General features: G+C 36.6%; 1 protein-coding gene across 1 annotated transcript; it reads right to left on the reverse strand.

Annotated features, from left to right (window-relative positions):
- Window positions 1-4188: 4188 nt before the first annotated feature.
- Window positions 4189-22628, reverse strand: atp8b3 (ATPase phospholipid transporting 8B3). Its single transcript, XM_058400435.1, has 17 exons — window positions 22436-22628; window positions 22123-22331; window positions 21871-21893; window positions 20611-20767; window positions 19351-19539; window positions 18892-19004; window positions 18538-18702; window positions 12383-12494; window positions 10549-10624; window positions 10325-10448; window positions 9765-9951; window positions 9397-9620; window positions 8037-8120; window positions 7727-7951; window positions 7474-7612; window positions 6400-6530; window positions 4189-6318 (listed from the first exon to the last, which is right to left on the reverse strand). Exons 1-17 carry the CDS (start codon window positions 22615-22617, stop codon window positions 6244-6246), a joined length of 2415 nt encoding a protein of 804 aa, XP_058256418.1. The 5' UTR covers window positions 22618-22628; the 3' UTR covers window positions 4189-6243.
- Window positions 22629-22737: the final 109 nt, after the last annotated feature.

The raw sequence follows: 22737 nt of genomic DNA on the forward strand, positions 1-22737 counted from the left end.
ATTTAAATTTAAGTAAATTCCTTTTTTTGAACCTGCTGTTCAGACGAAACTCTGATTTTGATTTTAAAGGCTGTTTCATCTCGAGTACACAGTCATTAAGCAAAAAGGGGACGTACTAAATAAATAAAATACGAAGAAATTCTTAATTTCAAGTTTGAGTGCCATAATTCTTTGATTCATGATTCTCTTTCACTTATTGCTGATTTGTTAAGAAAAACATTTTTATTAAATTGAAAAATTAAAAAAAAAAAGGCAAACAGAGGCATTTTAATTCTAGACAGTTTTGTTTGTAGTCTTTTTTTGTATAGTATAGTGTATAGCACTACATATGCAGAGACATACATGCATACATGTGAAATACCATTTTATCTAGATTAAGCACTTTCTTTACAAAAATAATTAATGGAGGTGGACAAATCAGAATAGTTGCTTATTTTATGCAAAAAAATGAACAAATCAATATCACAACATTAATTGCCCCAATCTAACATATATATATATATATATATATATATATATATATATATATATATATATATATATATATATATATATATATATATATATATATATATGTGTGTGTGTGTGTGTGTGTGTGTGTGGGTGTGTAAGATGACGTGAATAACTGGCAGCATAACTTCAAGAGCTGGTTCATGTCCATATGCTTGCAATATAGTAATTTCTTGTTTTTATCAAAGGCAAGCACATTTTTTAACACTATTGTAGATTTTCTACAGCCTATAATTAGGCAATCGTCAATTTTAGTTCTCTGACTGGCATATAATCTCTCAGTCAATGATAATATAAATCTGTAAATATCAGAAAGAACAATGTCAAGCATTTCTATGGAGCACTGCTGGTGACATTCCTATATAAATAACACATGGCCATGGGATCATGAAATAATTAAGTCATGGCCATGAATTATCAGTGGATGGACATTAGAAAGATAAGTGCAGCCACATATTTATAAGGTGTCTACATATATAGGGTTTTAGACACTTGCTTAAAAGCTTCACCTGATCTGTATTAATTAGGATATAGATACATTAGATACATACATAATTAATTACTGTAAATCACGGCCATGACTTAATTATCTCATTCCCAAATAATTGAATATAGATTTGATATAAGTAGGCCTCAGTACGTAATAAATATTTAAAAACTAAAATATCTTGGTCTATTTGTTCTGTTATAATGACCAGTCCCCAATTAGATGATAGAACTATATTTCATCTTTGTGGTGATTTTAAACTGATTTTAAACTGGACTTAATTCAGATCATCTTCGGTTCTGAGCAGCAAAGGGTCAAGGGGCTCATTTTAAAAGTGATGATGGAATGCACATATTTGTCCCTCTTATATTCTGTCCTCTGGGAAACACAAGGACCTGGCAAACATATGTTGACAATTAATTCTGAAATACCTCAGTTAACAATAATTATAATGATTAGTTTAGTAAATGACTTGAAACTTTATACTGGTTTTGTGGGTTTTTTTTCTCTTGTTTGTGTGTGATGTTAACAAGATGAAGACATTTTGAATATTCCCACAGAAGAGATAAAGTTCATTGTTAATGTTCAGGCTTCAATTTGACTGTATACTTTCGGGGTTTATTGTTATTGTGTGAATATAAACCAAAACAAGTTTATTCTATGGATTGTAATATGACAGTTTGACTCATTTCTGCATTAAAGTAGCATACAATTTTGGTATCACAAAGACCTCATTTGCTAAATGGGAACCAGTTTAGATACCAAGTCAGTTTTTGATCATCTGCTTATTTTTCTTTTATCTAGTGCCTTAGTGAGTCTCCATTCTTGTGATTAACAGTATCACTTCCCTTCATGTAACTTTCCTCCCACTATTCATTAAGAAAACTAAATCATTAACTGACTGACCAAATCAGCAACTGGATTGAATGTTTGAATAATTTGTCTAAAGTTATAAATATAGAATATAAAGAACTTCGATCACAGTAAGAATGATGTAAATGTTTTCCCATTTAGCAAACAAGCTGGGTGCCATAATTTGCTCACAGTTTATTCTTTTGTCATTCTGTTGGTAAAATTGTTTGTATATGTTTGATTCTGTCAACACAAACTAAAATTTGCTAGGTAATTTTTTAAAGTTTACAGATGTATGTATGTTTCTGACACAAATACTGACTCAAAAAACTCCATACAAGCTGTACAGAGAGCTGGAAAAATCTTTAGCCATGTAACAGCTCATGAAAAGGACAAAATCTAGAGAGAAATCACAGAAAAGTTGAATCAGGCATGAAGCAAGCACAGTGCTGGAGCACAGTGGATTTAGAGGTTTGTTTGTCTCGGACCTCCGAGGTTTGGGAATTGATTCCTGTGCAGTTTGCATGTGCTCTCTGTGCTTTAGGGGTTTCCTCTGGGTGCTCCAGTTTCCTCTCCCAGTCCTCTCAAAGACATGATGCATATAAGGTTGATTGGCATGTCTAAAATTGTCTGTAGTGTGTGAATGAATGTGCCATTGTGCCCTGCAAATATATACAGCAGGTAAAATAAGTATTGAACATGTCACTATTTTTCTCAGCAAATATATTTCTAAAGGTGCTATTGACATGAAATATTCACCAGATGTTGATAACAACCTAGGCAGTCCTGCAACCTATTATAACATAACTTAATTTATGGACATCTATGGTTTGATCTCTGGATTGCATGGGTTGTTACCAACATCAGGTGAAAATATCATGTCCATATTACCTTTAGAAATATATTTACTGAGAAAAATGATGACGTGTTTAATACTTATTTCACCCACCATACATAACTGATTTTTAAAAAAATATTATTGATGGTGTTCTCAGTTCCTAGTAAACTAGCTGCTAAATGCTGCAAACATTTAAAAGCAAAAGTACAATCCATATATAAAAATGTAGTAATCCATTAAAACATTAGTTTTAAATTATTGTCTTATAAATTTAGGCATAAATCAACACACTCAGTAGCACAAAGCAGGACACAAATGTTTAGCTGAAATTATGGGATTTTCACAGATACCAAATCTCTTGTGAAAATGCCCTCATGAACGATATACAAATAACATCTTATCTTATGTGGGACGTAAATCTTGTAGGAATCTCACAGTGTGAGAGAGTTCCCAATAAATAAGTTCCACTGAGATTACCATAAATGTCAGGAAATTGGACTGAGCATTGTGTAACATGAGCATTGTCATGATCCTCTATGGAGATCAGGACCCTAGTCAGTATGGTCCTCTAACACCTTAGTTATCATCAGTATGTTGGGGTTATTTCTTTTGTTCATTTTAAAAATTTAAGCACATAAATCTGCACCTGCTCCTCAAATTCTTAGACAGAGTTAACCAGAGGAATCACTTTACAAACGTTGTGGTGTGATGCGATTTCTTTCCCCTTGTTGCGTCATCAATTTTTGCAGTGTGAGCAGTAATCAGTTTTTTTTTACTATCAGTGATGATTTAAATTGATTGTGTGCATGTATTGTTGCAATCTTTCCTTTTACATGTCTAACATTACCTTAAAGTATGCTGATAGTGCAACATGATCTCTCAGTTGCAAATTTCATAATTCACATAAAGCAAAGTGTATGAAATGGGTAACAAATGAGTTAAACTGTCATAATTTCTCTTGCTGTTTCATTTTTATTAAAGAAAATCGCTCTGGCTTGTTAGCATTTATAAAAAAAACTGTGCTGGTTTTATCCTGGTGTTTATATATGTATAAACCTTCTAGAAATTGTGATGACGGGTCATTGTTTATCCGTATGTAGTGCTTTTAATTGCATTTGCAAAGCAATCAGTGCAGAAATACTACCAACATGTTGAATTGATCACTACGAGCATAAATTCTGTTACACTGACAAATCCCTGTGTTTTTGGTCTTGTGGTCTCCCTCTACTACAACACAATGATGAATGAAGTGATGGAAGAAGACAACCAATTTCACTAGAGAAAGTGTTTCTGAATGAAGAAGGAACAAAAGGATAAGAGAAAATGTGGCTCAATTCTTCACATCTTGAGCTCTGTTGGTAGACTGTAAAAATTCAGTTGTAGGAAATGTAGAATATTGTATCCAGCTTTGAAACATGTGAAGGACACAGATATCCCTGAGAATAGGATTACACCCTGATACCGGTCTATAAAAAAGCACATTCACATATCAGTTTATTTCAGTCAATGCACATTATGACAGTCAGAGGAAAGCTGAGAACCTGAAACCCACATGAACATGAGGAGAGCATGCAAAACAGAAACCTGTATTGAATTTAGTATTGAAACATTTGTCCTGGAGCTGTGAGATGCACATTATAATCACATCGACCAAATTCTTTTATAAATCCTAGCTAATGGAATAGCATGAATTTGCTATTTACAGTGTTTGCAGCTTGAAATAAGCGATATCACACGATATCTCTGGATAAACATCTAATAAACATATTTTTCTCTAGTAAAATCTCATAACATATATTGGAATAAATTAGTATCTTATTATTACACTCTTTATTGTTTTACTCCCATTGTGATAAGTGTCTTCTTTATTCAAGTAAACTCTCACAATGGGCTTTTGTCTTATTGTAGCAGTTAAAGAACTCAACACAGTTAACCTGAGCAGTCACTGCTTTTACTTGCACTTTACATGCATTTATACTTAATAAATGCTTTATTCTATAAGGTGGAATTCAAAGACAAAAAATTATGCTACATTTCTGATGAGTAAAAAAAAAGTGACCATATTTGAGGTCATTTCAATGCCATAATTTAAAGAATTCATGTAAATTATTTCTATGAAATATAATAAATAAAATATAAATTAAATAAAAAATAATGAATGAACAAATATTTTTCACATGTAAAAACACAACAACAGAGACACAAATACATTTAAATATAAAGAGTGTCTACAACTACAGTGCTGTGTAAAGGTTTTTGCCTGCTTCCTGGTTTGTTTGTTTTTTTCATATTTGTCACACATAAAAGATCATCAAACAAATTTTATTATTACACAAAGATAATGCAAGTAAATACAAAATGCAGTTTTTAAAAGATTATTTCTTAAAGGAAAAAAAGCTGTCCAAACCTACCTGGCTCTACGTGACAAATGAATTGCCCCCTCCTGTTAAATCATGAAAGTTAAGATTAACCACATTATTTTAGAAAGCTGAGTTAAATTTCATTAGACACACCCAGGCCTGATTACTGCCAGACCTGTTGAATCAAGAAATCACTTCAATAGAAACCTGTCTGACAAAGTGAATCATGCTGCTAAAGAAATTCAAGAACAGATAAGAAACAGAATAGTTCACATGTATCAGTCTGGAAAGGGTTATAAAGCCATTTCTAAAGCTTGGAACAGTGGTGAACCTTCCAAGGAGTGGCTGGCAAGTCCACCTCTGAATGGTTCAAGAAAAACAAAATAAAGGTTTTGGAATGGCCAAGTCAAAGTCTGGACTTAAATCTGATTGAGATGCTGTGGTATGACCTTAAACAGTCCATTCATGCTCGAAAACCCTCCAATGTAGCTGAATTAAAACAATTCTGCAAAGAAGAGTGGGCCAAAATTCCTCTACAGTGATGTGAAAGGCTAATTGCCAGTTATCACAGATGCTTGATTGCAGTTGTTGCTGCAAAGGGTGGCACAACCAGTTATTAGATTTAGGGGGCAATTACTTTTTCACATAGGGCCAGGTAGGTTTGGACAGTTTTTTTCCCCTTAATAAATGAAATCATAATTTACAAACCGCATTTTGTATTTACTTGAATTATCTTTGGTATTATCAAAATTTGTTTAATGATCTGAATCTTTTAAGTGTGACAAATATGCAAAACATAAAAAAAACAGGAAGGGGGCAAAAACCTTTTTTTCAAACAATCAAACAAATCATTCAGAATTGTAGTCATAAAAATCTGATTTTTTCAATGGAAAGTTTAACATTACTAGAATTTACATTACTAGAACATTATAGAAATCAGATGGAAGCATGTTGAAATCTAAAGCATTGAAGTGAGTTTTAAAAAAAAAAATTAAGTAAGTTTTAAAAAAATATTTGGTTTAAAATTTTGCAAAACACTGATGATAAACTGTACCTTTACCTTTAGTTTTATAGAAAAGCAGTCCATACATCTATTTAATCTTGCCTATAGATAATATCATGTAAATATTCCTGGAGTGTATGTTTATCTGTTCTGTCTCATCCAGCAAGGGCTCCTTAGGGCCTCAAGGACTTTTTTAGGACAAGTGTTGATGAGGAGAGTCATTCCTGTTCCATGACTGTAGCTCAACTGGCTCCTTTACTGAATGGATCTGTTAAAAAGAATGTAGAATGACATTATACTGTATGATAAAGATTTTGACAGACATAATCCTGAAAAAGATTTCCCTCACCTTGTTTTTGTTTGGGTTCACCATGATCACATTTAAAGCTCGTCTTGTAATCGAGGGCAAGACAGCAGTGCAGCAGGTTAGAAACGATGTCAGCCATACAACAGGATGTGTGAAGGCATTTAATGAAGCTCCTGCCAAAATAATAACAGTCTGTGAGACCATTTGAAAGTATGATAGTGCATTATATAGCACTGGTGAAGAAAGAAAGGAAGAAAGGAAGGAAGGAAGGAAGAAAGAAAGAAAGAAAGAAAGAAAGAAAGAAAGAAAGAAAGAAAGAAAGAAAGAAAGAAAGAAAGAAAGAAAGAAAGATTGTGTGAAAAAAATATGATTTGTTTGAAAAACCCATAACATAATAGAAGAAAACATTAATATAACTAATGCGCTCAAAAAAAGATTAGACCTTCATAGTGCAGATGTGCAATACTTTGAACGAGGAACAATAGTCTCTAGGGTTTACACAGAAAGCATCCAGAGAGCAGACAGGTTTGTTTTTTTCTAATCATTAACTGTTTTGTTTTAGTTTTTATGAAGCAGAATGTGTTGTGCATGCTGAGATTCTTTTCTACACACCACTGAACCAGTCTGAGAAAAGCTTTTAATACACAAGTGTCCACAGAAGAAATATGAATGAACAGCTGTACAGGTGTTCCTGTTATAGTGGATGCAGAGTGCAATATAAAACTGGATCCTGGATTAAAACCTGCTCACAGATAATAATAATTGAATAAAAGTAGGCATGAGTATTTAATGAATTTCTTAAAAGCATTAACACTGCATTCTAAAATAAAATAATTGGTATCCAGTATATGAATCTCTGAATATGCTTAGCCATGTTAGCATCTCAATTTTGTATATTTTGTATATTAAATAGAGTATATTTTTATATAGCATATTTAGATATAATTTTTTATTTCATAAGTACATGGTATCCTCAGTAACATACCCAAGACTCGTTATCAAATACTGATTTGTTGACAAATCATAAGATGATTTTTATACATCAAAGTCAAATTGTTCTACACCACACCTGCATGTATGTGTTAATGTTCACAGATATCAAGAGGAAGAGAATACCAAAGAAACTGTAGTCTTTAGGGGACCCTGTAAACAGACGAGGGCTATGAAGGATAGTGGTGGACAGGAAAAACAGAACCAGACTGACAAACACTGCAGCAAAATTGTACTTGGTCCAGTATTTAGTGTGTAGAATGATCTGAAACACATGTAAGAAACAGATGACTAGAGATGAAGTATATTTTCCAAATTTTACAAATAAAAGTTTTTTGGAAAGATTCGACAATTTAGATATTTTTGAGAATAAGCATACCTCGACAGTAACTGAGAGAACAGCTGACATTTCCACAGTAACAGCCAGTGTGTGATAGTCTGTGTCTGAGCCCTGAAAAACCCCAAAGGGCAGGAAGAAGAGGACGACAGAGGTGTAGATGGAGTAAAGCAATGTCATACATATGGTAAGGGGGTTGAAAAGCTCCTGCCTCTGTCCAACTGTATAGAACTCTGGCCAGTGAAGACAGCTCTCAGCACTCATGTTCTGCACCAGTAACCCAGATTCATGTGAATCATTAAGCAAACGAAAATCACTGCAATGTTCTGATCTGGTCAACTGTTTTACTCACCTGTTCAAATAAACCCAAGCACTGAACAGGTAGGGATGTGTACAAGATGGAGTAAAGGGAAATAAACCAGCTCTCATACATATGCTGGAGGATAAATAACAGAAGGTATTCAAATGTTTAATCCAAATAATATCTCATATTACATAAAAGCCAAAAAATACTTTGAATAGCAAAATACTGTACATATATGCTGTTGAAATGCTATCAGACAAATGAGAAGAGGAAGGGTACAAGAATTAAGTGTTACACTGTTCATATTCTCAACACCAGAGGCACTAACCCAAACTAAGCAGCTGTTTTGAGGGACTTCATGTTCTGAGGTTTTCATTTTTTTACATTAAAAAGAAAAATAAATCAAAAAAGGTGTGAAACTCACAAGTTGTACAGTGTATTTATATACTTTTAACACTTTTTTAAAACTGTTTTAGTTTGTTAAGTTAGCCCTGAGATATCATTTGCACACATCTAAAGACAGAGCCAGGGCAAGATTAACCCACACCTCTCGCTAATCCCAAAGCCACCCCAAAGTTCATGAACCCTGCAAGAAACTTCCATGCCTTAAAGGATAAGGTAGTCAGAACACTACAAGACCTGTGAGAAGGCTCTGGTTCCTGACAGCAGGGAAGATATTGTTGCTCCACCTCCTGACTCTGTCAAGAACATTGTTGCTCTGATTTCTATGCTGGTCAGCCGGTGTGCTGGTTTCCAGTGTGCCCTGATTTCTGTCATAACCAGCTAGCATGCTGGTTTGCTGAGCCATCTCTCTGGTTGTCCTGTGTACCTTCTGACTTCCCAGAGGGGGTTACATATTACAGGTGTACTTCGGGCTTGATGTTCTAAGAAATCCTGATATGTCTTTTGTTATTTATTAAACTTGTCATTTAGAAGCATTAGGGCTAGAATATGTGAAACTTGTCAGAATATCTTCCCTGCTGTGCAAAAAAATGTTCTAGGCAAAAAAGATGCAATTTGAAGGCAGCTTTAATTAATATAGTTACTAATGCTAACTTCATATATGTCTGATGTTAGCTGAGTAAAACACACACTGTTCACACACTGAACAAAATCCTTAATTTAGTTTGACTGGATATAAGGGTTTTAAGCCTTTTGACACTGGCAGATATTTGGGGAAAGCAAAACTACGCTATTGGCTTATTTTTGAGTGATAACTCATAGCAGCATACTCCAGTGTTCAAATGCACAGTTTCTAAACAAAATGGATAAAGGATGGCAGGTCTGGAGTCAAAGCTTACTTGTGTTAAGAGCTGTGTAATGTATGTAAAAAGGCAAAACTGAAAGATAGAGAAATAGTTTTATACTAAAATACTTTTAAGCAGTTTTGTGGAATCTGCAGATTTACCTGGGCACTGAAGCCATTGTAAAAGCTGAACCAGATGTTCACCAGAGCAAAGGAAGTGGTTTTATACAGGAAGTAACTCAGAAAGCTGCAGATGCGGTGGTAAGACCACTGGCCATGGACCAGCAGCAGTCTGCTCAAGAAGCGAAACTGTGCTAGTGCAAAATCTGCATTCTGTACTGCCTGTCCATCTTCAACACCACGTATACCAACCCCTATATGTGCCACTATATTGATAAGTGGGAAAGAGAGAGAGGTAAAGTTATTTTTAAGACTTGGACAATATACAAGTCATTATACAACTTATATCTATTTCATAAATTAAAAAACATTTGTTGATATTCTCAATTTAGTCTTCCTCTGCTGCTTACTTTTAATCATGTTCACATCATTGGCACCATCTCCTATTGCCATTGTGACAGAGGAAGCAAACTTCTTCACCAGCTCTACAATTGCAGCCTTCTGCCCCGGGGTAACACGGCAACACAGCACTGACTCGCACTGGTTGCACAAAGACACAAACCGTGCACCCAACTCAGGTGTCTTGATCAGTTCTTCCTATAAAAACCATAATAAAAAAAGTTTTGGGGTGGATATGATGTAATTCGTGAACCGGACATTTTAATACCAAGGAATAGTTTATTCCATCTATAGACTAAAATACAGTTTTCTCATAAGATTTGTAATTCAACCTTCTGTCATTTTTAAAAACTTTGTTTTGCTGCTTTTACACTGGAAAACAAGCTGCCTTGCATTGCTTATAAAATTCAAGGTGAATACTGTGAGAATTGGGACTGCCAGAGCATTTGCACTATATTTCTTGTTACCTTACAGTACAGTGGTTGTGAAGTGGCTCTGTGTCTTCTTACTTAGCTTAACAAAATGTTCAATAAAAACAGACATGCATATGTTCATAAAATCAGATACTTACAAGTTCAAATCCATCAACAACAATGGCGGCTTTACTCCACTGAGACATTGTATGTGTGCTCCAAACATAGGACACTTTATGCTTACTAAAACATAATTCTGGGCAAGGAGAGTGAAGAATGTCACTGGTAAAGAGAGGGATATTTTTAAATATTCATCACTATTCACTGGATTAGTCAATTAAAAAAGTCTGTTTGTATAAAAAATACACAAATGACACCTCACCTGAGTTCCTTGCCTTGAATCAGTTTTGTTTCTGGATCCACCAACTTGCAGGCATATCCTACACTCACAGCTGTTTCTGTTCATTTAGAGAAAGAGAACATAATTACTCTCTATGAAGCAAATCCCATGTCTTAGAGTGCTTTAACTGAGAATGCACTATTTTCCACTTCTGCGGTGTTTGTTAGTGTGAATGGGGAACTGTATGCTTGAAACGGAGCTGTGAAAGTGAAGCGAAAAGATAGAAAGGATTCGTTGAGAGTCTCTGGCAGCCCAATGTCCAGCATAGCTTTTTAAGAAATTGATCACATCACAGACAATTCAGCCACGTACAAAGCAATTTTGGTGTACAACCTTCAAGTACTCTAGCTCTACAGAAATCTGGACATGCAATTGTAATAACAACTCAGTGGAAACACAATTCCACTTTTTCCTGATTTTGGTCATAAGTTTAATATCTACTACACAGTAGTTCCCCGTTTTACATCGTTTCGACTTACATTGATTCCGACCTTACGTCGCTCACCCTTAAATATTAAATTGAAATATTAAACCCAATTTATGGCGCTTTACACAACCTTACGTCGCATAGTAACAATGAAAAATGTCTAATAAAACCAAACTAAAAAAAATTCTTCTTATAAAATAAGAAAATACATATATTCAATATAAAAATAGTACTGATACCATACCATAATATTAGAAAGAAAGTCATAGTGTCATCATAGGGAACATATACAACACTTTCTTAGAGGCATTTCTGACTTACATCGTGTCTCTTGGAACCAATTAACAATGTAGGGCTGTATTGGATTTTCCATTATTTAAATTTTTTCAACATTTTGGCCGAACATCACAAAGTTTGGATCACATAAACACGAAAAACATAATTGTTTTTAAATATGATTTTAAATTCACAACTATTATTTAGTTTCCTGAGTCCAAATCAGTGAAATTTATAATTTTATTTCATTTGATTCAGTTTCTCACTGTGCATAATTAAACTAACAAAAAGCAAACTAATGATTGCCTGAGATGTTTGCAGGGCTGAATGTGTAAAAGTCCTTCATTCACTGGTCAGAAATACAGCAATGGAAAAAGTAAACAAATCTTTGGCAAATGCATGTAAAAATCATTAAAAAAAAATCACCAAAAAATCAGTAAAAATCATATTACTAATTTAAATCACTGTGTAACTCATCCATGCTTATTTTTTTATTTTTGTCGTTCGCCAGTTCTAATCTCACATCACATTCCTGCAACACTTTAGTTCTATCCTCAGTTTGCATTTTGTGGGTTTTTAACAGGTCACAGCTACAGAAAAATATAGTGTGCAACACATGACATAATTGGTTCACTTTCTCTATTTGGGCCAATTCAGGATAAATATAATTTCTTACTGCAGTCAAATGCACCTGGCTTCTATGCATACAGACCAAGAGAAGAGAAGTCCATCTGCGGGTTATTATAATTCACAAATGAATGAACAACAACAACAACAATAATAATAATAATAATAATAATAATAATAATAATAATAATAATAATAATAATAATAATAATAATAGTAATAATAATAATAATCATCATCATCATCATAATAAAGCTTCTAGTTCCTTTGCATCTTGGGAAGGCTACTGAAAAAAGGAAGTGAGGCAATATCTCTCTATCTCTCTCAATATCTAGTGCTGATGGGATCAAGGGCTTCTGGTTTTAAAAGACAAATGAGCCCTTTGGAAAACTGCACTTATTGGTAAGCTAAAAGAAGCAGAATGTCCATCACTTGTATTACATAATTGTGCTCGTTGATTAAGAATCATTGTAGAAATCATAGTACCGGTCTTATCTCCCGTAAGCACCCACACTTTCACCCCTGCCCGCCGGAGGCTGACAATTGTCTCTGGGACTCCTTCCTGTAGACGGTCCTCAATAGCTGCCACCCCCAGGATCTTAGAAAATAAGATACTTGTTAGCAACACATTCACCATTTTGCATCAGTGGTTCCCATTCAATTGGACTGAATTGGTCTAGCCACAGATTCTTAGTCAGATTGAGGTCCGGGATTTGACAAGGGCCATTCTAACACATTCAGGTTCTTACAAAATCAGTAGTTTTGACAGCATGCTAAGGTTCATTGTCCTGTTGTAAGGTAAGTCTCAGTCTCAAGCCTTTTGTCATGTAATTGTCATGTTATGTAATCCCCTATTGTCCCCCATTCTTGAAACAGTGTGAGACTTGTTTACTGTGATTCTACTCTTTTGCTGGGACTTTAATAACAGGACCCACTTAAAATGGTGGTCACACTTACAATACCATTTCCACGGTATCTCAGACCATTATCTCACCTCATTTAAAATGTGTCTTAGTCATTATAATCTTAGTCATTTTAGGTACCAATTTTGACCTGATCACCATCTGATTCACAGACAAATATAAGGCATCTGAATACTTAATCAACGTTTTGCTACACTATAGATAATGTGGCTCCATTTATAATAAGAAAAATAATTTGAGAAAAAAATAGCAGCCTGATAGAACAATCACACATGCATCATAAAAAAAACATTTAAAAATTACAATGTAAATGGCATCAAACTAAATTTGTAGAACTTCAAGCAATATGGAAGATATGAAAGAAAAGCTTTATGAATTTTCTCAATGGCATGATTGAAAATATCAGGTATAAAATTCAGACTGTATGTTCTAAACCAGAAGATTAGATAAATAACCCTGCAAACAACATTACTATATCAAATCAGCATTTATAATGTTTATTCCCCTTCAAGAGTCAAAATTAATCTTACTAATTTCCTCTTCAAAATCAACTTGTTTACTAGATGCCTTACATACATGTTTCTTCAAACAGGTAATACCAGAAGCAATCAAACCTCTTATAAAAATAATCAATTCTTCCCTTAGCACCTGTTATCTTGTCACGGAGGCTCCTACCTCAGCCTTGCGACCACGCCCTCAATCACCGGAATACTGACACCACACCTGACACTCATTATTACACACACTATCTAACACCCTTTCCATCACACGAGCAGCGGCTAGTATTAACGTTAAGTCAGTTTCGTCTATGCTTCCTTCCATGTGGATTAATAGCTGCTGCTCCTGCCTCGCCTCTCCCCGTGTGGACGTTTCTCCTGATCTCAACGCGCCACACTTATAAGATTCTTTAAGTTACGTCTTTTTCAGTTTGTCACCAGTTTGCACTGTTTGGATTCACGATAAAGACACTGTCACTTGACTCACCCTCGGCTCTCCTGTCTCTGTTCCTGGGTCCGTGTGACATATGCACTAATGTCATAATTTAAAAAAAACTAACCATTACCACTGTTAGTAGTGCAACTATTGGCCAATATCAGACATCCCCTTTATCTCCAAGATCCTAGAAAAGGTTGTAGCACAGCATCTACACCGGAATAACATTCATGAAATGTATCAGACAGGATTTAGGCCTCATCATACCCCATACCTATGTGTTCCACAAGGTTCTGTTTAGTTTTTTTATATACTTCCTCTGGGTAAAATTATTCCACTGTAATGTTGATAACACACAGTTTAGCAAAGCCAGATGAGTGGCACCAGCTTAATAATGTTGAGGGATGTGTAAAGGATATTATACTGTGGCTATGCAATGTTTAGGCATTAAATAGAGATGGAAATCCCCCCAACTCATCAAACAAGTTTACTTCTCTAAGTGAAGCACCTGCTAAGGGCCCTAAAAGACCTCTGCTTCAAGGTGACTCTATGTTGGGGCACAGAAAATTAGCTAGAGCATTTGACTAGTCAGTAGCACTAGTTAGGAGAGTACATAGAGCTGGAGCACAAGGCATATGAGTAATCATAGGCTTTTAAGCAAACTGAGGTTTTCTAAGACAGTTATCCATTAATGATGTATGGCTTCATCAATCAGATGTTAATAAGAGTTACTTTGCAGAGATGTGTAATGCAGTAGCATGATCCATGTATATAACATGGTAATGTAGCTTACAACAGGTTATGGTAGTTGAACTGCTGGATGTCTGTGTGGTGATCTGAGACAATGTGGGCATTTCTAGAAGTACAGTCATAGTCTCAGGACAGTAAGTACAGAGACAGTAGTCTCATAGTAATCAGTGACAATCCAGAGGCCAGGGAGCAGACAAGCAGGCTAATCTGACAATCTGACAAATGTGAAGTTCTTTATACTAATATAATGTACATAGTGTAATGTCTTCAGCAGCAGTTCCACCACCATACTGCCAGAGGGAAACCTCACCCGAATTCTAGCATTTCTGGGTTACCCAATCACTTCCAGGTTAAGCTAACATGCACATGTTCAAAGTATTAGCAGTGTTTTCCTGTGTACCAAACAGTTTTCTTTGTTTTCTTTGCCTCAGTGTTTGCTACAATTGATTTCTTGTATTGTGTTTTGGATTTGTTTGCCACATGGATCGTCTTTCTGGTTTTATGAACTGAACCTGTTTACCGACATTGTATTCTGGTTGTCATTTGGATTGTCTGCCTGATTTATAATTAAACTTCTGCACATGGATTCTGCTTCCGTAAGCTCTTCATTACAGAATACTTCGCCTGAAATGAATCCAGCAGAGGTGTCACAACTCCTGGCCTTGCGGTCTACTAAGACCAGCTAGCTGCGCTCCAAACTACAAACACTCATCTCATGCAAGCAATGTGTAACCCTCCCAAATGTAGGCCCAACCCCACTCGGATGGTGCTTCCTGAGACATTTGATGGTGCTGCTTAGTGGTGCAGTGGCTTCTTGAGACAGTGTGAGATCTTCTTCAACCACCTACCTGAGGTTTGCCAATTTCTATTAGTGATTTATTCATGGATACAGCACGGTAGCAGCTCCCCTCACTGAGCTAGTAAGAGGCAAGCCAAATAAGCTCTCTCTGTAAAAGCCCAAAAAGCATTCAGTCAGCTCAAAGATTCATGATGGCACCCATCCTAAGGCACCTGGACTTAGATCTCCCTTGTGTGGTTGAAGCAGATGCCTCCTGCATAGGGATCAGAGCAGTGCTTTCCCAACGCAACGGTAGCCCAGAAGGAATCTTTCCATGTACCTTCTTCTCAAGGAAGCTCGCCTCAGCAGAGGCAAATTATGACATGGGTAACTGAGAATCCATCAAAGTGAAGGAATGGTGCCACTGGCTTGAAGGAGACCACAGCCCCTTTCAGGTCATAACGGGCCATAAAAATTTGGAGTATATCAAGGACGATAAATGCCTTAACCCCCATCAAGCCAGATGGGCCCTCTTCTTCACCCAGTTAAATTTTTTGGTGGCATATCAACCTAGATCTAAGAATAGTAAGGCGGACGCTGTCTCTCGCCTTCATGACCCAGTTAATAAACCCCAGACCCCTAAGCCCATTCTACCAACCTCCATAAGAAATTCAAAGAGAACAAACATCTGAGACTCCTCCACTAGAATGTCCACCAAGCAAATATGTACCTATGAAACTTCGTCACCACACCATGCAATAAGTACGCACCTCTCGAAGCTCAGGACACTCTATACAGCTTCTACAAAATGCATTCTGGTGGCCCTCACTGACCTCAGATGTTAAGGACTTTGTGGTATCCTGTCCAGTTTGTGCACAGACCAGGACCTTCTGCCAGTTCCCAGCCAGTTTATTAGAACCTCTACCCATATCCAACCGTCCATGGTCACACATATTGGTGGACTTCAAGGCACTTAATTCATGTCCAGGATTTGGCAAGCATTTTGTGAACATTTTGGGATTAATGTCAGTCTCACTTCCAGTTATCACCCCCAGGCAAATGGGCAAGTGGAATGGCTAAATCAGGAGCTGAATCACTATATTAGAACCTCAGTTCTAACCCACAGATGGTGTGGGGCAGATGGTGTGGCTCTCCACCCAAAACCTCAGGTTAACATTACCCAGCAAAAAGCTCAGCCCAAAGTTCACAGGCCCCTTCAAGTTCATATAGCAAGTTAACCCGGTAACTGGTCGACTACAGCTACCCTCCAACTACCATATATTTCCATCATTTCATGCCTCCCTGCTGAAACCTGTCCGAATATATGAGGGCATTAAACTTCTGCACATTGATTCTGCTTCCACACATCATTATACATAGCCACAAAAAATCCCCCCAGTTGATTCCATCACTTATTATTTAAAGGGCCCCCAGAGCCTTATTCTGAAGTTCATGATCAATGTATGGATTTCATCTCAAGTCTGGCTGTTTCTGTAGACAAAATATTAACTGTTGAAAAATTTAATATTCATTTTGATAACTGAAAATAATCAAGACCCACTGAGACCTTCATTTGTGTCCATTCTGTTTTTAGTTGGGATTAATCAAAATATAGGACCCACTCTGGATTTAACACTAATGTTTAGATTAAATCTAGGAAAAATTCTCTCTTCTGTGGCGGCAAGTCCATGCCCAGCTGCCTACAAAAGACCGGCAAGAACTCCTTGTGCAAATACTGCTGCAGCACGGGAAAAAGGCACTACTTCAGCACCAAGGACAGTGCTGGTTTTGTGGCTGTGAGGCGGAATCAGGGCAGTGCCAGTGGCAATCAATCAGAAAAGCCGCTCTCTCCACTCACCCTGAGGGAGAAGAGGAGAGAGCTTAGTTGGGTGGTGGCCCATGGCACTGGAAAAGTTGGCTATTAGTTGGCGTAATGTGGTTGTGTTGTATCTTTCTCTCTTACAGAAAGCCTGTAGACATCTGGACCAACTATGCCACCCTCAGGCCACTCGCTGCCTGGTGCTATTTGTCCCCCAAGTTTTGCCTTGCTACACTCTGCCAGGCTGTCTGGAGTTCCAGCCCACCATAACCAGCACGCTTGGCCTACTCATCCCTACAGCTGCCTGCTCCACTATAAGTTATGTCCTTTTCATTCCTTTATTCTACTTGGTTTTCTTTTTTCACTTGTTTTGTTTCTCATTTATTTGCACTTCATAAATAAAAGCTCACACCAGTTATTCACCCAAGCCATAGTTTGTGTGTGTTTGTGCTTGTCCCTCAATTGCTTTGCGCTACACTCCCTAGATCTTAAATCACTACTCAATTTAATCTCAATTTAAATCTGTCTTACTCGTAATGTATGTACTTTTCCACTATACTGCATCAAAGAACAACAGCTACCATACATAGAAATAATCCTAGATTTTTTATTTAATATTTATATTTAATCTATTTAGCTAGGAAGTAGACAACCGCAGAAACATACACACAATCATGTATTCGTTAATCCTTCATCAATTTTTGTGAAGTTTGTGACTAGTCTAGTGTTTGTGTGATGAACCATGCTGTGATGAACTAAGTTTTTGCTTTTGGGCAAATAAACAAACAAAGCATCAGCAGAATTGTTTGGCATGTGTTGCAGTCATCATGGGAAGAACAAAGTTTTCACTATAATAGGACTGACTGTTTTGCCCTTTTGGCGAAATAGGATACAGGTATCCATTGTGGCAAATAGCAGTGAATGACATTATTTGTTATATTTTTGTAGGTTAGTTTAATGAAGCCAAGTTGGGCCAATTCACCCATTCTAGTGAGAATGTGATATACTTGTGGCAAACAGTGTCTTTTTGGACTACTTTGCTGTCCTGACAATGCTTGTTAATGCATTTTGATGAAGTTTGTTTCAATTTATCTTGGTATTGATAATTATCAAATTATCAATCATTTGGGGTATTTAATTTATTGTTGAAATGTGAATATGTACCCACAGTCCTGGAGCTTAGAGATGGTCAAAAAATATCAAATGGATCCCTTAAAGATGATGCAATTGTTCTAATTTTAGATGTGACTTCACCTTAAAAATTATTTGCAAATGTGTATGCAGATGCCTTTTCAGACTTATCATTAAAAAAGTTTTAATACTGAACTGAAAAAAAATTAAATGCCAAACCATGACTAGAGACCATAGTCGTTACTAACTATTAGCAATGACTAGTAACTGACTGGTATTTAAACATAAAAAAAGTCTGTTATTATACCACCAGGTCTCTTTCCATTTGGTCATGCAGCTCCTCCAGCATACTCTCTTGGCAAGTGGTTGCTATGGCACCCTGCTGGAGAACACGGCTCCACTCCATCCATTGAGCCTCACCTACAGGCCGCACAGCCACACAAAATGTCCTCAGACAGCTCTGAGCAAAAACCTGACACCACAAACACAAAAAAAAATCTTAACACAATCTTAACTTATTTGTTAATTATTTTCATTTAAACTTTAACAAGATCACTGTAAAGCAATATACAGAGTGAGTTTAAAGTATTTGTAGCATATTACATGGTCAAAAAGGATGAAAAGCACCAAATTGGAAGGTTAATGATCCATCAGCACTAACCTCAAGTGAATGTTTTGTGCTCTCTTCATGCAGAGTGCTTTTTTGCGAACGCTCCAGAACCACAGTATCTGCACCTTTACAATAGAGTTTTATTGCTCCCTCTGGTGTTCTCACTACACACACACACACACACACACACAGTTATGTTGTAGCTTAAGCACTTGGCAACTAGCATTGTTTGGTAGATCTTGAGACTTAAAGTCAGTTTTGTGCTAGTCCATACATTACATTCATCATGGACATGTGGCCATGAGATTTCTTTGGAGATAAATCTTTAATTTCTTTATATCTTTAATTTCACTTTGACAGAAAATTCTTCAGTACCTTCAATAACTGTTATATCAGAGCTGTGGAGATCATTTTTTGGAGGTAATTATGTTTCATCTGATCACAGACTTTCCAGTACCTTCTAGCATCTCCAGGCACATAAAATTAATAACTGCTTTTTTGTGCTCTCACCCAGCACTGACATACGCCTCCTCATGCTGGTGAACTCCAGCAGGGCCAACAGGTTGTACTGACGTGTGATTCCCATCTCGCTCACCATAAGGGAATCGCGTGTGCGAGACAGGAACACCCACCCCAGCTCTCGAGCTGCACACACCAGAGCCTGCTCGTCTGGAGACGCTGCCTGGTAATGAGGAAACCCTAGATAAAACATAGGATATTCATGCTACAGTACAGACCCTGGCCACAGTGCCTTTTTCTTTAACCCTATAAATCTTGACACAATCTAAAAAACTGCATGCCCATGACACTGACTTCATGGCTTCATTACATTCTGTGCAATATTAACTGTTGATGCCTTATATTTTAAAAAATCAAAATAATCAGGGTGAAAGGCATTTTGTAAAATGAAACTAAATTTGCAATGAATATTGTGAAGTAGGACTATGCATGCAGCCTTATGGACAAGGTATATGCAATATAGTCTTGAGTATGGACTATTCGAGATTTCTTTCCATGCTTTCCAATAGTTATACAAATCATATATATGAATAACAAACATGAAAATTTTCATGTTTCGCAGTATTGGAAAGAATCGCAGTATTGAAATGGCACTGGTTAAAGTAATAAATTACCTCTAGATCAAACTTCAGTGATCACAATATTCTAGGCAAACTATGATTTTGTAATTAAGGACTTGCCTCTTTGAAGGTTCAGGTCAAAAAGAATAGTATTACACAAAGCTGTGTTCTGGGCCCACTGTGTTTTTTAGCTATATATGCTACCTCCAGGGAAAATTATTTCCAAAGTTATAGGGTATACTTAATTTTTCTCACCTGATTTCGGATGAGATTATTTGTTTGCATTGAAGGAGGGTGTACATTTTCCCATTACTGCATATATAAGCATACACCTGAATGATGCCACATAAAGATGTTTTGTGGTAAAGTCTACCCTTAAAGTCATTATACAAAGAAAAATCTGGCATCCCCAGAAATGTGAACTACACAAGGTATATTGCATATTTTGAATATGCAATTGGACTCTGGATACAGGGTCTAGAACATTTCCCATGCAATAGTGATGTAACTCTAAATATGACCTTTTGTGAACATTGCACGTTGCAATTTTACTATTTGTTCATTCAGGTTTACTGTTTAAGTCTCACTCCGGTTGTTGATTTGGGTTGATTAACAGTAGCCCTTGTTATTTTGACTTCATAATATATTGTCTTAACATGGAAAATCAGAGGAGTAACAGGGAGGCACTGACCGTCTCTCCACTCACACATGACACTGTGACACAGTGCCAAGGCAGTGAAGAATTCTCTGCCCTCAGGACATCTCTGTCTCCACAAACGATCCACAAGCCTCTGGTCAGAGAAGGGCAACCCACCACACGAAAAGTTGTTCCAGCTTAGGTCCAATGGCTGCACAGAAGAGGAGATGGGTATAATACACTGACCAGGCGTTACATTATGACCACCTGCCTAATATTGTGTTGGTCCCCCTTTTGCTGCCAAAACAGCCCTGACTTGTCATGCACTGTGTATTCTGGGACCTTTCTATCAGAACTAGCATTAACTTCTTCAGCAATTTGAGCAACAGTAGCTCGTCTATTGGATCGGATCACACAGGTCTGCCTTTGCTCCCCACATGCATCAATGATTCTTGGCCACAAATGTTCCTTCCTTGGACCACTTTTGATAGTTACTGACCACTGCAGACCAGGAACACCACACAAGAGCTGCAGTTTTGGAGATACTCTGATCCAGTCGTCTAGCCATCATAATTTGGCCCTTCATCAAACTCGCTCAAATTCTTACGCTTGTCCATTTTTCCTGCTTCTAACACATCAACTTTGAGCACAAAATGTTATTCACGGCACTTGTCAGTAGTCATAATGTTATGCCTGATTGGTGTATAATCTCTCATAATATGGTCCAGATTTTTGGCAAAAACAGATAATGGAAATATTTCATAGTGGTGTAAATTAATGTTGTACTAAAAGTATGAGAGAAATCTAAGCTTTAATTAAACATTACAAAATAAAAAAACTGAAAAAAAATATTTTTTTTTTTACAAAATCATGACTTAAAATCATTGGCAATCCTGCATTCGGTTATTTTTTGTATGGATTTGGGAGAAGATTAAAAATCTTCTGGCACTTTTTGTAGTCCATTAAAGGTTTATTGAATAAAGGTTACGTCCCTGTGGTCAGAAAAAAGAAAATGCTTTCCTCTGGCATGCCTACCAAATAGTTTGCCTACCAAATAGTTTCACCTTGCTGTTGAATGACTAAGGGGTTTTGGCCTTTGTGTCATTGTATATTTATACTCCAGTGATTTAGACAGTCATGGACTTTAATGATAAGTTGTTGTTTTTTTTTTCAACTAAGACCTGATTAATTTCAATTAATAACCTGTACCCTATCTATGTGAAGGGTGCCTGTAGTTCAGGAGCTGACTTTAGATAATGTGCAGTATAGAAAATACACATACACGGTTGATTTCTTTACAATTTTGGATCTTACCTTCGAATTTGGTTCCAAATCTCCTGTATCAGAAACAAAATACATTAATATTTATTATTCTATAAATAAATCCTATAATAAATAAATAATAATAAGTGCACTGTTCTGGGCCTACATTTCAGCACACATCACTGGAAAAGGCAAAACCTGTATCAACTATATTTCACTTTAACAAAATACCCCATAATCTGTAAAGATCCGATTAGATTAGATGGTAGTGAGATAACTGGATGAGAAGTGAAGTAAACAGACCATAAATCTGGCCAGCGATGCAGCATTGGCGAAACAAAAGGTGGTTCTGTGTGAGAGTTCCAGTCTTATCAGTGAGCAGATGGCCCACCTGACCCAGTTCCTCAGTCAAAGTCTTTGTTTGGGCCTGCGCAGGGCTGTTGCTCTCTTCAGAGTACATCATAATGTCCCAACCAATTAGGAAGCATTGTACCACATGGATCAGTTCAAACCTCAGAGGGAAAAACATCATAAATCAATTACAAGTTAAAGAATTTTAAAAGTACTTCAAGTCAGAGAATTCAAGTCAGTTGAATCAAACATATAAAGGCTTTACGTGATGTAGAGCGAGATGGGCATTGCGGGACTTAGCAGTACGATATAGCCCCAGAAGGTCAGGAAGCCCCAGTAGGCAGCCTGAAAATTGCCACCAATGGCAGAAAGAACTTCGATATTTGGAGAAACTAAATGCTCAAAGAGTGCACATCCCACAGCCAGGAGGAGAGCAGCAGTCATCATTGAGAGGACAATCTAAAAACAAAACTTTTTTAGAGAGATTTATATGATAAATTTTGCATTGTCTGGTCTATCAAAATGTGATCAACTACAAATCGAGACCTTATAGATGTAAATAAATTT

The sequence above is a fragment of the Hemibagrus wyckioides genome, linkage group LG10, assembly GCF_019097595.1.
Source record: "Hemibagrus wyckioides isolate EC202008001 linkage group LG10, SWU_Hwy_1.0, whole genome shotgun sequence".
In the NCBI taxonomy this organism is placed as follows: Eukaryota; Metazoa; Chordata; class Actinopteri; order Siluriformes; family Bagridae; genus Hemibagrus; species Hemibagrus wyckioides.

Coding starts and splice junctions, on each gene's coding strand:
- atp8b3 (XM_058400435.1), bottom strand. CDS start 22,617: ATGATGACTGCTGCTCTCCTCCTGGCTGTGGGATGTGCACTCTTTGAG. Junction 20,768..21,870: donor ATTTGGAACCAAATTCGAAG/GTAAGATCCAAA, acceptor TCTTCTGTGCAG/CCATTGGACCTAAGCTGGAA. Junction 6,531..7,473: donor TAAAGACTACAGTTTCTTTG/GTATTCTCTTCC, acceptor TTATTTTGGCAG/GAGCTTCATTAAATGCCTTC.